The 18,479-nt window shown below is 39.5% G+C and overlaps 1 protein-coding gene across 2 annotated transcripts; it reads right to left on the reverse strand.

Moving 5' to 3' along the window:
• Positions 1-519: 519 nt before the first annotated feature.
• ARV1 (ARV1 homolog, fatty acid homeostasis modulator) lies at positions 520-18,462 on the reverse strand. 2 transcript variants are annotated; one of them, XM_071549513.1, is made up of 5 exons: positions 18,311-18,462; positions 5,856-5,975; positions 3,994-4,147; positions 2,553-2,777; positions 520-2,082 (listed from the first exon to the last, which is right to left on the reverse strand). In XM_071549513.1, the coding sequence occupies exons 1-5, from the start codon at positions 18,407-18,409 to the stop codon at positions 1,976-1,978; spliced, it is 705 nt and encodes a 234-aa protein (XP_071405614.1). In that variant the 5' UTR covers positions 18,410-18,462; the 3' UTR covers positions 520-1,975. The 2 variants fall into 2 exon arrangements, with proteins under 2 accessions (XP_071405614.1, XP_071405615.1); XM_071549514.1 differs by lacking the exon at positions 18,311-18,462 and adding an exon at positions 6,304-6,469.
• Between the last annotated feature and the right edge of the window lie 17 nt (positions 18,463-18,479).

Here is an 18,479-nt window from a genome sequence, read left to right on the forward strand (position 1 = left end):
TGAATAGAACATCTGAAATTTTATGTCCTGAAATCAGTTCTTTTAAATTCAAAATAAAGTTTATTTTAAGAAAACTCTCCTCAAATAAAATTTATATACATTGTATTTGTAATTTTGTTGATGATGAGGTAACATTTACATGTAATAAATTGGGTTATTCACATGTCAGAAGGCTCCATTTAGCATTAGACTGAAACAAGAGCCAGAGCAAATGTCTGAAAAAAACCCCTTTTGTGTTTAACCATGACATATGATGAAACCCAAAAGATACAAATATCTAACCTAAGAAAAACATCATTAGAAAACAGGATCAGCTGTGGAAATCATGTACATTTTCTGGAGACATACCGATTTGTGGTGGGTTGACCCTGTCTGGATGGCAGGTGCCCACCAAAGCCGCACTGTCGTTCCCCTCCTCAGCTGGGCAGGGGAGAGAAAATAAGGAAAGGCTCATGGATCACGGTAAGGACAGGGAGAGATCCCTCACCAGTTACTGTCATGGACAAAACAGACTCAAACTTGGGGAAATTAATTTATCACCAATCAAATCAAGAGTCTTCCATACTTAAAAGGGTTGCAGTTGGGGGTTTTTGCTTTCTCTTTCATGCTCAGTAAGCTGTAAAGTGTAACACAAATGACACAAGTGCTTTCTATCTCTGACCTAATAAAACAGAATCAGCAACCATTTGCTTTTTCTGACCAAATAACTTACAAAGCATCAGACAAACATGTTTGATGTTTTCTGTGGTCATAATCTAGACTTACTCTAAACCTGTTGGGAATTAATTTGAAGGTGTTGGAAAATGTTTTTTGATTCATTTTGCAAAACACAGACAGGAGATGGCATCTGAGGAAAATGAAGAATGGAAGTAATACCTGTGGATAGTGCAGCCTTCCAGAACTGAAACAGGAGAATTAAACATTGGTGGAATGTAATGGAAACTGGTTTGCACCAAAGAAGTGAGTCTGTGCCCCAATTACTGTCCTCATTACTGTCCTGTGGAAAACTGATTCTGCCAGTTCCTTCGTGGGCCATGTAGCCCTCTCTTCGCTTGCTGAGGAAAAGGGTGCAGAACTTCTATAAATGTTTCTTCACTAATTTAGGCCTGAACATGTTTGTTCATTTGTTTGTTTTTTAAAGTACTACTCTCTTGCTGAACAGCCTCATATTTCACTTTCTGCTTCTGCTATACCTGCTGCCAGATGAGGGCTGGTTGTGGGAGATGTGACAATATTAAATGCAGAAATAGCAGTATCCCAAAACAACCATGTATGTTGGAGATCAGAGTCCTTTCACTCTCTTTTCAGCTTTCAGAACAAAGTAGCAGCATTTATGAGATCACATAAAATTTCAAGCCAGTTAAAACTATAGTTCCTAGAGATTACTCTAGAACTAGATATTATTTTGGAGTGTTGCATAAACATTCCAGGGAATGCTGCTTGGTTTTCCCGCTGTAGTTTTACTGCTCAATACTTGCCTTTTCTCTAATGAACTGTTCACACACATTCACTTTCTTCTTTGAAAATCTGGTTCTGCAGAAATATAAATTTTGGCTTTTACGTCTTTCCACTGCTTCCCTTCCTCTTAAGGGAACAACTCATCCTCTTCTTTATGCCAAAATGCAGTGATTGGTAGCAGTGCTGGGTTTTTTAAGTGTACCTTTTTTCTTACAGTGATAACTGCAGCCAGATTTGTAAAACTGTTAGTATAGTGACACATTCCTATTTTTATGGGAAAATCAAAAAGCTAAGGCTGAAGTTTTATGGCTCATCACAGTAAAGAGCCAAACTTCTGAAGTTTCTCATTTGAACTCATCCTAAAACTGTCTAAACTCAACACTACTGCAAGTTTTTGTTGTCTATCACCTTCTTTATCATTATGAAAATAGGGTCTTTGGAGGCTGCTGGCACAGATCATTCTTAGAAAATGATCATTGTGGTGTTGTTGGTATTGCTTCATATCTGGGCTAACAGTTCAAACATCCAATCCCATTTTCTGGAACAAGCAGACCACACCATTTTCCAAAATTAATCCAAAGAAGATGGCAAACCAAGGGAGTATTCGGTTCAAGTTCAGTGTAACTGCAGAAGAAAACAAGACAAATTTATCATGTCCCATTTAAGGTCACAGAAACTATGTCAGAATTCATATTAATTTGCATGTATAAGAAATCACACAGATCTATTAAAAGCCTGCATTCCAAAGCCATGCATAAAATTAACATGAAATTTTGATTTTCCAGAAACTCAAAGAATTCTATTTTATGTTTCAATGATTCATGATGAGTTCTGTCAAATTCTAACTTATGGATCTGATGGATATAGTACAGCATATACAAAGAGATGATAGTAAGATGTGCTTCTTCCTTTTTTAATAAGGTTTTTTGTTTCAATCACTTTCTATTAAAGTCTAAATAACACAGTTTTAAGCTAGAGCTATCAGTCACATATCTGTTATTAAAAATATAGCAACGATAATAATGCCCTCTGTAACAGCTGCAGTCTCTCACACACATTCTAAACACATAATAATAAAAAGCGCAAAAATGTACCTCTAATTGCCTGAGAGTTTGATATCAAGACAAACACTTTTATAAATGCAAGGCACAAAGGCGTGTAGTCGTGTTCCCAAATAACAGCTGGAATTAGCAAAAGCTTTCCATAGGTGGACAACAGCAGTGCTTTGAGAAGTAAAATGAAGTCAGACTTTCTTTTCAGCATCTCAGGTGTCATCCACCATAAGGTGATAAAAATGCCAATGAAAAATGAAGTCTGTTCTAAAAGGGAGTAAGAGAAATAGGAAAGAAAGAATGAAGTGTCAAAATCAAGTCCAATTTGGGATGACTTTCAGTAAAATGACATGTCCCAAATGCAACTAAGCCACTGCTACTTAAAAGACACAGCCAAACATGAATGTCTTCCATCACCTGTGTCGATTTTAAAAGGCAAATATTACTGTTACTTATTTAAACTAATTCAGTATCATGGCATTCAGAATAATTCTATCACAGAATTCTCTCTGTAGGATTGTCATACTTGTAATTTCTGATACCATGTAGCACAGGAAGTTAAGCATAAGGACCTCTTCACTTCTCCTTTTTAACAAAAGAAGTTTGGTGTTTTTTTCAACAGTCAGCCTGTAAAACAAAATCAATACTTGTCTTCTTGGAAAAGGTCACCTTTTCATCCAGCATGAGAAAGAAGACTAAGGTGAAAATACTATTGAGCTACTAGACTTTTATTGACATCATATCCCTGTGTTACACTGGAATTAATGCAGATGTCAAAGAAACTCTCACAACTGTAATAGAGGAGTTACTACTGAAAAATGAGTTTAACACTTTTACTGACATGGTATAAAAACTTACTTAGAGAAGCATTAGACAGTATATGATTTAAATTAAACTCTGAATGTGTAAGAGAAATACTAGTTTTAATCTGCAAATTTGATTTATTAAACGCTATCACCTGAAAAAGTATGAGAATAAATATTAATGAACATAAAAATCTTCCCAAGCCTTCTTAGAGCACAGAAGTGTTTACCCTTGACTGATGATGGCACTGGTCTGTATTTTTGTGTATTTATTGAAAAAACCCCCAAAACAACAGGTACAGCTTCTTTCAATTGTTTTTTTTTATAAAGTTCATCTTTAATGATTAATAAACCTTGAAGTCAACATAAAATATGGAATAAAGCTGACCTCTACATTGGTCTTCAAACTGTGCCAATGGATTCAGGCAAAGATTTCTGAATATTGTCACTTTTCACTGTTTTCATATCTAATGCTGATAATACCAGTCTGAACTGTAATCAGGATCAAAACAAGTATTTGCATTAAATGAAAGCAAATTACAGAGTATGTGTGTAATCGTGTAACTGTACTGGGTTTGACATGACATCCATTCTGCCATGTATTTTTGCAATATGGGCCTGAAAGACTGATGAATTTTGCAATGCATATAAAGCAGACAGGGGCATACCATCAATCTTACCTAAAGAAGCTATGCCAAACATTCTATAGAAATCCCATTCCTTTGCATATCTGATTAAGTCATCAGGATCTGTATTTTGGCTTGAATCCTGTAGCTGCAGCCACCTGATATAAGCTTCACAAAGCAAACAAAAGATGCAGAGCTTCCCATGAATCTGGGAAATGAACAAAGAATAAAAGCATTAGTATTAAATCAGCATAAATTAAAGCATTAGTATGAAATTGAAATACATTTCAACATCTCTACACGAACAAGCTCCAAAGGTGTATTACTTTTCTTGGGAATATAAGCAAAACTACTTCTGTTGAACCACTAGTTTAGCATATCATCCTTTTTTTTAACATCAGTTAAAATGATAGACAACTTACAACATGTAGAAAACTACATGAAGAGTTCCATACAGAAGAAGGACTATTACTGTGGTTTCTAAAGAACTGTGGTTTCTAAAGCCTGATCCATCCTTTTTTAAAATTGGGAAGGCTGTTTCAGCTAGCAATGCAAAACCAAAATTGTGCCATAGCTAGAATTATACTATCCAATATTCCAGTTTAAAGGCAACTATTCCATTCAGCAAACTGGTTTATATAGCCTTGTTGTTCTTGTTCACCAGGACAATCACCATTAGAAGAGACTGATAGTGTAGTGATATCAAAGTATTTCTTAGTTCATGTAAGGGTGAGTTACCAAAAATAAATGGAGCAATATAGCTAAACAAAACTTAAAAATGTCCTCTGACGTGACTGCAAAAATGATGTCATGAGGGCCCAGAGTGAGCATGTTTCCACATTAAACAGCTTATAAATCAGTGTGTGTGTGAGGTGACTTCTGATTTTATATAGATTTAAATTAACAAATGCAATTTCTGTGCATGGATTCTACTTTTTCCATTAGAGGCGAGTTATGCCAATTCCATATACATGCACAAGCTTAGCTAGTTTAAAATTCAACTCAATTTATTTGAATAGATGGAGTTTCCACAGACAGAACAGTTCTTCCAGAACCCTCACAGAAAACATCATTACCAGTCTCCAGAAGCACTGAATTAATAAAAAATATATAGTTAGATTTATGCTTAAAAGACAAGGCAAGTGTGTTTATCTACATTGCTTAAACTGGACTGGCTAAGAGGCTTCAACATGAACACAGCACACACTTATGCTTGGATAGTTTGCTCTAGATTAGTTCCCTTCTCCTGTGAAATCAATCCTTACAGTAAAAATATACAATTGTGTCAGAAAACTGCACCCCTACACTCCAGCCTGGCCAGCCCAACTAAGTTGACTATGTAACTCTGCATCAAAACATTTGATGTGAAAGCCATCATCTTTTGCTACAGCTTTGAGGGTATGGTTAATTACTCTGGAAGAATCTCATGAGAAATTAGTACAGTAGGTTTAATTGACATAGTATTGTTAATATGGTACATTATACTCCTATAGCTTATTTCAAAAAGAATTGTTTCCAACAGAAATTTAATTTGAAATTAATTTGAAAATAGATCTTTCTCTTACAGTGTAATTTAGCACATCATCCTTTTAACATCAATTAACGTGAGACAAATTAGAGGGTTTAGAAAACTGAATGAACAGTTCTATACAATTCCTTCGCTTTAATTGGTAAGATGGCTGCTCTTTTTGCTGGGAATGTGGTGTCTCTACTGTGAAGACAGCAACTGTCTCAGTAACAGCTGGAACTTGAGACTTCATGTGTTCTATTCATGATATAACTGGTTCAGCTTTCTGAAATCTGTGGAAGGGTGGGAGAAGAACAATCTCTAAAATTTTATAACTATTACAATCAACTTAGCAAATTGAAATATATTTTTAACAAAAAAGTTACAAGGTAGGGACATAGCAACTTACATTTATCTTTGTATTGAAAAGAATGTGCCTGTATGCTTGTGCTTTACATAAAACAGCATTAATCAGGATGATAACGGGATCATACTCAATGTATTTGTCCACAGGTTTCTGGCAGGATTTCTGAAAGTCAAAAATATCAAGAATTAGGGAAAAAAAATAGAAAGCAAGAGTTTATGAATCTAATCTTAGCACAACTGCATAAATCCAAAGTAGCTATTCAATTCTTACTAGTCTTTCCTTAATGTAATCTTCATTTTCAATACCTTTTTAATCCATCCAGAAAAATTGCTTCCTTTCCCTTGATATTATAGTTGACACAGACTTCCTTTATAAAACATAGAGGTATGTTATTGATTTTTACAGCCTTCAGATTAGCACTGATAATAAACTATGCAAGCATGGACTTAGTTATCACTTTGTGCTCCATAGATGCAAAAAACCAAACTACCTTTCCAAGACTCAAGAAGTGCACCAGTATCCTGTTAAAGGTTAACAGATCATGGCTCATCTACTGGGTATTTTGCTTGGGTTGTTTTTAATTTTCCTTCAAAAAAGTACCAATTTTTTCTATCTCTTCCTTTTTTTTCCGAGATGCTTTATCCTCCTATCCCACCTTCTTCTTCCTTTCAAGATGACAGTAAATGTTTATTGTCATTGCATTGTTCTTCCATCCTGTTAAATTGTAGGGATGTTTGATCTCCCATCATTGAACAAATACCAATATATTCAGAATACTGATAACATAGTTTTCATACACAGCTATAGCTAGAGTCAGAAGTTGCCCCTAAACAGTGGTAGGACACTAGACTATTACATTTCCCAATACATCTGCTGGTTCCTGCCATGCCTACTAGAGAGGCTGTTTCACCCAGAACATGGAACTGCTTGTCATCAACTTCCTGCTGCTTTATTGACTTACCTGCATGGCTAATCACTCCTTGACTCGAGTTAAATGAGAAGGGCTAACAAAAGGTTGTTATACTAACTATGAGCAGGGTTAATTAACAGTCTTACAAAAGGCTCATCTAGCAGACCTGAGGGGGAAATAACTTCTGGCAGAGAGGTGAGGAGCAGCAGCAACCCCTCCAGCTCAAACATGTGCACTTGCAGAAGGGCACTTGCCTGCAGGTCAGCTTTCTCCTGCTGCCAACCCTCCAGTTCCAACCTCCAACCTGTCCTCAGCTAATTCTGCTCTCTGGGGCATTACCTACTATGCTCAGAGTGCAACACTCATAAAAATTATTTCTATTTCCATTTTAATAAGTGCATGGCTGTGCACTGCCAGAAGAGACATGTATGAACACTGCTTTCTGAAATGCTGGAACAGTCAAAAATGCAGCATTGGACAGCACACACCTACGGACAAACTCCCAGGAAAGAAGAAAAAGTTTTTTCAATTTTATCGGTTCCTTATATCTGTCATACAAACAACTAAGTATCATGCAGCTGCCAGCTCAATTTTCCCCCAGTGCAATGAGGAGGAGATCAGAAAAAGGTAAAAGCCATGGGCTTGAATAAGAGCAGTTTAATAATTGAAATAAAGTAAAATATAATAATAATAGTAATTAAATGGTAGATAAGAATAGAGCTAAAACCCAAGAGAAACAAGTGCTGCACAATACACCACCCACTGATCAGTGCCCAGCCCGTCCCCGAGCAGTGATCGGTCCCTCCCAGCCAACTCCCCCCTGTTCATGTGTGTATGTATGTATGGCCAGACTTCGCAAACCAAGATTTGGGCAGGGCTCTCCCCACGTGGGTGTGCCCTTCCAGCCTGCGCAGTGGATTTTTTAGGTGAGGCACAGCGTGCACAGAACTGGCCCCACCGTTTAAGTCCTCAGGTCCATCTGCCACGGCCGAGCGAGCCTGGACAGTGACAGTGAAGTCCTCGGGACTGTCACAGCCCCCGGTACTAACAGGGGCTGACCCTGCTGAGCTTCTGAGATCTGATGGGATGGGATGGCAGGGAGGCACTGAACTGCCAGGGGACGGTCCCCACTGAGACTGGAACTCAGGACCTTGGGATTCAGAGTCCAGAGTGCTCTCCTTTACACCATGGGACTGCCCCCCCTTGTTCATACACTGGGCATGACACTCTATGGTACCGAGTATCCCTTTGACCAGTTTGGATCAGCTGTCCCAGCCATGCTCCCTCCCAGCTTCTTGTGCACCTGCTGGCTGGCAGAGCACAGGAAACTGAAAAGTCCTTGACTTGGGGTAAGCACTACTAAGCAAGAACTAATGCATCTGGGTGTTATTAACATTATTCTCATACTGAATCTGAAACAGCACTGGATCAGCTACTAGGAATAAAATTAAATCAGCCAAAACCAAGACAGTGTCCAGAGTTAACTTTGTCTTGCTATTTAACAGAATTATTATTGAAGAATCTGAGAATGCAAAATTTCACCAGCAAATTAGTTCAAAAGTCCAATATCTATATCAAGAAAAAACATCCAAAAATTCATAAATTAAACAGTGTCTATGAAATATTGCAACCACAAATCAGTGTTTCTTGGTCCAACTCAAGGAAAAATTTGAATTAAAAAAGAAAATACTGTGTACGACAGTACACAAGTTGGACATAATGAATTCAAAACCTGACTCAATTAACCAAGAGTTTGATAGGTCTAAAATTAAAGTGAATGAGATGGAAGAAAGGACATAATTAACACAAGACCACAGCTACAGGATTTAATAGAGTGCAAAAGAAATTGCCTCTAATTAAAGGCAGTGTCCTGCTTCATTTCTTTCTACTGGGAAATCACCAACAGATATTCTTATAGGTTGTAATTTACATACGTCAAATCTCTGGGTTGATGGAGCATGGGAAAAGTTCAATTTTTCTATTAGGTTTATTCATACAAGCACTGGACAAACCCATACAAAATAAGATAAATCTTCAACACAACGGGTGTCATAAAGGTTATATGAAGGACATCTTACATACCTCCAGATTTATTAAGCTCTCAAATTCTCCTACAACAGAATATTTTTTGACCAGGATCAAAAATCTGAGTAAAGAATATTTTCAATCAGAGGATCCCAATTGAACACTGATCAAAAAATATGCATTTAAGAGGTACCGAAAAATTTCCACTGACAGCTAACATGAATTTTAGACCATTAATGTATATCAGACCAAACATCCAGGAAAAACCAATGATACAGAAATTGTACTCCAGATATATAAGGAGACTGCTAGAAATGAATATACAAATAGTGGTGCCTTCTGCCCCACAGCTTCTCGCAGCTAAATACGAAATCTTCTGTAGCTGTAAAAATCATGTTTAATTTAGTATTTCTGTCTTCTAGAGCTAGATGAGTGCCCTATTCTTAATGTATTTTATATTCCTAATTTACTTCATTTCTATCTGAGTCTCAGTTGTAAGAACAAAAAGTCCTTTGTGCATATCCACCAGTGACAAATCCAGGGATTTGTGAGACCTATAAACCACGTTTGCTGCGAAAGGCTGGCATATGCATTGCCACAGACTAATTGGACCTGATGAAGGTGATGGTTGCTATACCATTAGAATATTATAGAATTAACTTGCCTTCTAGGATGAACTTTTCTCCATACTTGGCCTTTTTTGCTTATTTTTCCAACTGTACTACTAAAACATTGTAAAGTAAACAATATTTAAAAATGCGGAGGAATAAAGACACCACATACCAGACCAATGTGATCAAGCAAATGCCATTTATTACACACAGCACACAGTTTATACAGGGTTAAGGCTACGTTCAATTGGCTAAATTGAATCTCACACCATCAGTCTACAAATCCCAATTGGTTACAATCCATACCTCACAATTTCAGTGTTTTGGTGAAATCATCCTGACTTGTTTTCAGGAACATCTCCGGTGTCCTGAGGGAAACCTGAGGAGTTCTCATGAGAAACTTCTGCAGAGTTGCTGAGAGCTCCTAGGGAGTGATTTCTCCTTTACTGGTCAGCAGCAGCTGCAGCCTGGCTGCTTCTCAGCTGATATCTGCCTTTAATCTCACAGGGTCTATGTAGAAGTGAATTGCTCACCTTTGATTTTTCTGTACCAACAACATCGGACACTAACTTCAAATGCCTGGGAATGAAACCTGTGACTAGAGCCTGACTTCAGCAAAATCAATGGCAAACAGGGCTGATGCAGTTTAAGTACACATAGGTTTAACTGGATAGTTTTATCTAAAGTGATGGAACTTTATGGACACTGATAATCACTAACACCTTCAGAGAAGATTGGTACGAGCAGCTTAGCTATGGAGAATGGCTTGCACATTTACTTCTAAGATTTCGGTCAGGCAGTTCAGAGCGAACTGGAACACTTGTGCCTGTGTCCCATTCTCAGTTGCAGCTCTGCACAGCTGTACTCAATGGCCTGGGCAGCATGAATGAAAAAGGCATGTCTCTAACAAACCCAAGATGTTTCAGTCTTCTCTGGGCTTTCTTGCAGAAATGCCTCAGTTTGCATAACCTGTTCTAAAGGGATAGAAGCAACTGGTTTTCTCGATGCTTTTAACCATTTTTCAATTTCTTACTTAAATGTGTAACTAACATCAGAAACAGGAAGTAACCAGTATTTTTTCTTGAAAAAACAGATACCACCTTGACTAAAAGGTACTTTCAGATTACGCTGCAGAAAAGTCAAGCCTGACACCATAAATTCTATTTATACATCTTCTGAATTTGTAAATTTAAGAAAATTGACAAGAGTTTGATAGCGACACACAAAAGCCCAATAGATACTGTGGTCCCCTAAAAAGGGGTGTTGAAAGTATTTCAATATGCTAATAAATTTAAATGGATATTACTTTAGGAACTGTTTGACTAACCAAGTATTTAGGAATACTTGACAGTGCTTGTCCATTGTTTCATAAAAAAAGCTTCCATTTTTATAAAAAAAAAGCTTCCATTTTTATAACTTAGAAATTTACATAGTTTCTTTCAAAAAAATTTAAAAACCATTCACAAAGGCAGTTTTTTAAAAAGATAAATCTTCAAAAGGTAGTACAAACACGTTCTTCATAGTGTAGTATATCAGATTCTTTTTGATCAAACCAATCCAAAACATTTAAGGAAAGTAACATATGTTTTAACATCTCAGTTGTATTTAATATGACCAAAAAGGTACTAATATGTTAATTCTAACTGCATGTTTATCAGCCTTTTATAAACACTACTCAAAAGACATAACTCTTTGTCCACCAGAGATACTCAACTTGCAAACAGCATTCACAAATGTATGCCCAATGCAATACAATGTACAAATATTTGAGAAAATACGTACTGTCTCTGAAGGATAAAGTTCCTAAATTATATAGGAACATGTCTTTTTTGGAGTCCAAGCTTCATCCTGAAAACCACAGCAGGAATAGGTTTGCAGGTCTCTGGACATTAGAAACATCAGTGAAACAGTCTCATTTTAGTTTGACAAAATGAAGCTACAATTTTTTGCTGGACTACCTATAAAGCAAGTTTTAACATTTATATAGCTTCAACATGAACATAAGTCCATTTACAGAGGTTCACAGGGAAAATTAACACAAAGCCATCCTGTTGTGAGAGTGCCCTTAATCCCAACTGCCCCCTTAAATGTAATTAGCTGTGCTGCGTTCGGGGGTAGGTTCTTTTTTAGGGATGCAACTAAGTGTCATAATAGGCTGAAAAACTGAACAGCCCAGTTTCAGATGCATCCCCTTTCAGAAAACAAATTATTGTTTTATAATTTTTTCCTATATGAATCTTTTTCCAGTAGAGCTGGTCAATAGATAGTTATGTAAAATTAGCATACTTTATTTTCCAGGATGATCTTTGTGCTCTTGACAAATTCGTTACCTTACCACATAAATGCTTTGCATTCAAAGCATTTACAGTCTCTCTGCCTTGCTGCAATAAAAGTGCTTTTCAATTATTTTTTAATTGCAGAAAAGCTAAATGAACTGTGCATTACTCAGGCTATTCAGCTTTCCTATTACAAAACACAAGGGGGATCCTCATTGAGCTCTCCATATTGCAATGAGTAATTGCTTTCCCTTTGTTAGGGTCTGGAATGATTTTAATATTTTATTTTTAAACACAACAACATATATACAATTGAAAATCAAATTTTTAAAATGTTTGCATGCTCTTCCTTCTATTTCTGAATAAGTAAAGTTTGCTAATTTCTTTCTATATTCATTGTGTTTTGCAGAATGTATTCCAGGTTATCTGAATGTATTCCCACCCCCATCCCACCATTAATATTATTGCAGCAATATTATCTGAACAGTATTTTTTCTAACTCTTCTTAATAATTGGTTCGTAATCTATTCAGTGAAGATTTGCTGTATTGTTTACAGATCAATTAAGTTTTAAGGATCTCAAAATAATTATCAAAAATCGCTTCATGTTTGGAATAGGGAAAACATTGGTACATTCACAAACTGGGGCTGAAACCAGACCCGTGAGCTGCCAAGTGACCACCAAATGTCACCTTCATCGGAGGTAATCCCAACATTCCTGCACACCCCCACCCCCTCTCTTGCTACTCCTCAGTTACCATGCTGAAAAAGAGCATATTGGACAAGTCTTCCTGAGGAGGTGAATTTGCTCAGAATTTTATTATCTCTTTTTAAGTGCCTTTAAGTTGTTTTTAAGGGGCAACAGTCCACTTGTCTCTTGTAATAGCACTTCCACGGGCAAGGATATGTATGTATGGCCAGACTTCGCAAACCAAGGTTTGGGCAGGGCTCTCCCCACGTGGGTGTGCCCTTCCAGCCTGCACAGTGGATTTTTTAGGTGAGGCACAGCGTGTGCAGAACTGGCCCCACCGTTTTAAGTCCTCAGGTCCATCTGCCACGGCCGAGCGAGCTTGGACAGTGACAGGGAAGTCCTCGGGACTGTCACAGCACTCGGTACTAACCGGGGCTGACCCTGCTGAGCATCCGAGATGTGACGGGATGGGATGGCAGGGAGGCATTCAACTGCCAGGGGACGGTCCCCACTGAGACTGGAACTCAGGTCCTTGGGATTCCGAGTCCAGAGTGCTCTTCATTACACCACAGGACCACCCTTACAGGCAAGGATATGCAGGATGAGAAAAAAGTTCATCCACCAAATGTGAATCTCGAGCAAGAATAAATGTGCAAAACCAGAGGTCTGGGCTCGGCTTCTGCTGAAACTGGTCTTGATTAACAAAACAGATTTAAAAAGAATTTACAGAACTTGAGGAATTTGTACCAGTTAGTCACTTGGCAGAGCTCTTAGCAAAAGACATGACCTTTCCAACCCAAGCTTCATGGTACTGTGTGGATGTTGAACTTCTATGTTTTATAGAGGAATGGTTTTTTAGTTTCTTCAGTATCCATTGCAAATTTATTCCCAGAGTGGATAGTAACACTTGTGAGGTCTTTGATGCTTGCCCACATTAAAATTACCATATGGAGTTCAAAGAAACTTTTAATTATATTAAGAGCAATAACAAACGCTGCAGGAACTAAACTGAAGGAACATCAGACTGAATTTCCAAAGTTGTACTCTAATATTGTGGGCTTGAAACTCATGTTTCCTAATGGAAGCTTTTAGTATTTGCCTCTGGAAAAAATTCATTCCTTTCTTCAACAAATTAGTAACAGAATACAAAATTGTGGTATTTTGCTTAGACATTCAAATGTAATCTTCCATATGAAAATCACATCCAGATCAGGTGAAACACATCCTAAAAATAAATGTAGGACAGACAGAAGATGGGAGAACCTAGCCTCTTCAACCTTGAGACAATGTTCTAAAAGGTGCTGAATGACAGGGTCATCCTGAGAACAGCACAGACTTTTCAGATGCAGATTTATTAATTTATCAGGGATAACTTTAAATTAGCACTGGGCCAAGTCTGTAGGTCATATAAAACAGTGATGATCTTGACAATGTTCTGCTTGTTTCTAATTTTTTGAAGCAATTTATTTTACTTACCATATGGAACAAATGTTGGGTTGTTGGTTGGGTTTTTTCCTTAACATGTCAATATTTTCAGGTACTACTTGAAAATGGGAATGAAACACAAGCGCTTTTTAACAAAAAACATAGATCTAGATGATGTCCACTGACCTCACTTAGAGTATCACTATACAATCTTTCTATGAACTTTTCACTTTTTCTCTTGTGCTACAATGCAGTAGCAAGTACTCAATGCTCTCACTGCAGAGACAGATCAAAACTGTTCTCAGGCTGAGTGATCACAGCGTCTGATCTCACTCCAGACCTTAAATACCTTTAGCTTTTTGTAAGTTTTTAGAGGTCTACAACAGTAAGTTTTACACATACCTGATATAAATGATATTTCACACTGATAAGTGGGATCTTCATATATTTTGATGTGAAGACTTGTAAGCTTTGACTATTTTCAGGTTAGATTCATCATCAGGAAGATTCATAATACTGACAAACTTCTTATAACGCTACTCCATGAAAGTTTGTGACATTCTGTACTTGACTATTTTTTGTTGTTCACAGCATGATACTGAGTAACTTTTCAGGTCTCTGGCCAGAGCACAGCCTTGCCTGCATGGAGTAGAATGCCTGCAGAAAGCTGGTGCAGTGACAAAACCATCCTTACAGATTTAAAGGAAAAAGTTAAACAAGAATTGCTGTATTAGAAACCATGAGGTCTTGGTAGGTGGAGACAAACAGTGCTGCTTTCCTGCAATGCACAGACAAAGCTGAATTCATATCTGTTCAACTGAAGGAATCTTTTGATCCAGGCAATCCTTTAACATTCTCTTCTACACTATAAACCATGAGCTCATGTGTTTCTTACTCTAGTGCTTCATATTGCCTGTTCCTCATGAGCTCCTACTCTCAGCACTTCCTGGGCAGCCAGAAATTGAGATAAAGTCTTAAAAGATGATATGACATACACCACAAACAAGCAACTAGGACTGGAACTGAACCATGATAACCCACAACATACCTAGAGGAAACAGACTGCCAGGATTAAGTGAAAAATGTTACAGATCTGGACTTGCATGAAGAAAGGTAGACAGGATTCCAATTTGCTATGAATGTGTGATTCTTTGCTCTTTCTTTTTCTCTATTTGTTACTCTTTGTTTGAGTTTGGCAGTTGTGATGAATACAGCAATTGGGACTTAAGTCTTTGATTCTATGTGGGATGCCACATGCCCAGAAGACCAGGATCTTTGGTCCTCAGCTGGTTGAACACTCAGAGGAATGGGTGCCATCTACTGGCTCCCAGTTTGCCTTGGAGATTACCACTGCCAAATTAATGAGCATAACTGATGACCTGGATTTACAATATGTGCTAAATCAATCCAGAGGAGGGCCACAAAGGTGATCAAAGGGCTGGAGGATGTTTCTATAAAGACAGGGTGAGAAAGTTGGGGGTATACAGCCTGGAGAAGAGAAGGCTCCAGAAAGACCTTAGAGCAGCTTTCCAGTACCTGAAGGGGTACTACAAGAAATGTGGAGGGGGATTTTCACAAGGGCGTGTAATGATAGGACAAGAGAGAATGGCTTCAAACTGAAAGAGGGTAGAGTGAAATGAGATATTAGGGAGATATTAATTCCCATGAGGATGGTGAGACACTGGCACAGGTTGCCCAGAGAAGCTGTGGATGCCACATTCCCTGGAAGAGTTCAAGACCAGATGAAGGGGCCTCGAGCAGCCTGGTCTAGTGGGAGATGTCCCTGTCCATGGCAGGGGTGTTAGAATTAGATGATCTTGAAGGTCCCTTCCAACCCAAATCATTTGATGATATGGTGTTGGCATAAGGTTTATACTTGTTCTTCTGTATCCAACTTGTCCTTGATTTCAAATACTAGTGTGAAGCTCCACATGACAGAGCTCCAAAGAAAACCATTCACATTTTTATCATGTGCCAACGATGAATTTTAACATGATTTGGCCACCCACAATCTGATGCAGATCATATCCACTACTAAGCACGACACATTACACTAACACACAAAAAGCAATTAAAAATCAATTTTTCCTTGTAGTGTGCATGTCTAAAGCAAGCAGAAATTAATCTCTATTACTTGGTTTGTCTTTTACCTAAGAAAACTGCTCATCTCACCAGTTTTTGAAATGTCTACAGAGATTTTTGTGTACATTTCCAGCTGGTTTACACTGCACAGTAGGAAGCCATTTAAACTGACTGCTGGGTGGGGAAAAGACAAACATGTGAACCAGCTCTTTTTATTACCATTAGTAATTTGTACATATCTTGTTTTCACAGGTTCTTGTTGATAACAGAAGCTTAGTCTAACACGTACCTCTTTCAACCTGAGCTAGGCCAGTTTACATTTCTCCACATGTAAAGTGGTCACAAAACTCTGGTCACCTACAATCTCTACTTTTGATATAAGAAGTGTTTGAATGACTCCACATTATAAAGTTGTAAAGGAATTCATCACAGATTTCATACAAAGCTTTTTGGTCATGTTATGTTTATAGCTTCATCATTTGTAAATTAATGCCTCTTCTATCAGCATTCTCAAAATGCCAAGGGCTACAAAACCAGGGGAACAACCACAAAGGAAGTTCGAATGATACACAACTAATCCTTACAAAATATTCAACAACTGGTTCAAGCACCAGATTTCCTCAATTTTAGAGAGAGCAGACAGGATGTTGTGAAACAAAGTCACAGATAAAATCAAAGGCTTAGTCAAGATGCATTTGCAGATCCCTCCATTCAATTTTTGTCCCCACACTGAAATACAGTCTTCTAAGTGATCCAAATTTTACACACAACCAAAAAAAGTAGAAAAAAAAGACAGACACTAGAGACAAGTCTACATAAACCTTATTAAAAGTTGAAAACAGTACTTTAGAAATACTTGAAAACACTGATGAAAAAGGTAAATGTTTTTTGCTGTCACTGCAAAAAAAACCCCACAGGAGACACTAACAGAGAAAATAGCTATTTTAACATTGTGAAACACTCTGAAAAAAAGAACTGTGAGAGGCAGAGTGCGAAGGGAGAGCAGTAAATAGCCTAGAGCATGCTGGTGCCATTTTGGATAGTAATACAGAAGTCCTCATACATACATTCATAGAATCATAGGATATCTTGAGTTGTAAGGGACTCTCATCATCACAGGCAGACTCCTGGTCCTGCACAAGACCATCCCCAAGAGTGACACCCTGTGCCTGAGTGTTGTCCAAATGTGCCTTAGTGCTGCGACCACTTCCCTGGGGAGCCTGTTCCAGTGCCCAACCACCCTCTGGGTGAAGAGCCCTTTTTTTAATATCCAACCTAAACTTCCCCTGACACAACTTCAGGCCATTCCCTTGGGTTCTGTCATTGGTCACCAGAGAGATCAGTGCCTGCCCCTCCTCTTCCCCTCACGAGGGAGCTGTAGACTGCAAAGAGATTTCTTCCCCAGAATCTTCACCATCTTTATTGCTTTCCTTTAGATGCTTTCCAATAGCTCAGTATTTTCCTTATTTTGTGGTGCCCAAAACTGCACACAATATTCAAGGTGAGGCCACCTTGACAGCAGGACAATCCCCTTCCTCGACCAGCTGATGATGCTGTGCCTGATGCCCCCAGGACAAAGTTGGCCCTCCTGGCTGCCAGGGCACTGCTGACTCATATTCAGCTTTCCGTCAAACAGGTCCGTTTGAATAATCATCGCTCAGACCCTGACATTTAGGTCTATGGGCATAGAGCTGTGTCCAAGGGCATGGAGCTGTGTCCAGCCATGGAGCCATGCTCAGTTCCCCCTTTAACACGATCCAGGCCTGGCACACGCGGCAGCAGATCCGCTGCAGTGCCCTGTACAGCAGCACACAGGCCAGCAGGGACAGGCTGCCACGCAGGTGCCCTTGAGCAACCTGAGTAAATGACATTGGGAAGCAGGGCAGATGCCAAACTAACAGAATCAAAGAATGGATACAACTGGAAGGGACCACAGTGGGTGCTCTGGTCCAAGCTCCCTTCTCAGGCAGGGTCATGACAGCACATGGCACAGGATTGTATCCAGGCGGTTCTTGAGTGTCTCCAGTGAGGGAAACTCCACAACCTCTCTGGGCAATCTGTTCCAGTGCATGCTTTCCTGAACATATGGAAGTTCTCCCTCATGTCCAGGTGGAGCTTCCTGTGCATCAGCTTCTGCCCGCTGCCTCGTGCCCTACAGCTTGGCACCACCGAGAGGAGCCTGGCTCTGGGCACCCTCCCATCAGGTATTTATACACGTTGATGAAGGTCCCTCTCAGTCGTGTCTTCTCCAGGCTGACCGGGCCCCGCTCCCTGCGCCTTCCCTCCCAAGACACCCGGATTGAGGAAGCGGGCCCAGGGCGCGCGCCGCCAGCAGGGGGCGCTCCGAGGGGCGGCAGCGCACGTGCAGCCCAGGCCGCCCCCACGCGCCGCCGCCGAAGCCTCCCACGTGCACCCCTCCCCTCCCTTCCATTGCCTTCCGTCCGCCCTCGCCCACTGCCCACCGCCGCCCCGACTCACGCAGATGGAGATACGGAGCACCCCGCGCCGGTAGTCCCGGTACAGCTCGGCCGCCTCCCCGTTGCACTCGATGCACCGGTAGGCGCCGGGCGCCGCCATGGCACGCGACCGGCCCGGGTTCCCAAACTGCCGCCTCCCTTCCGCGTTCGGGGCCGCCGCCGAGCCGGGC

The sequence above is a fragment of the Pithys albifrons genome, chromosome 2 (genome assembly GCF_047495875.1).
Source record: "Pithys albifrons albifrons isolate INPA30051 chromosome 2, PitAlb_v1, whole genome shotgun sequence".
Taxonomy (NCBI): domain Eukaryota; kingdom Metazoa; phylum Chordata; class Aves; order Passeriformes; family Thamnophilidae; genus Pithys; species Pithys albifrons.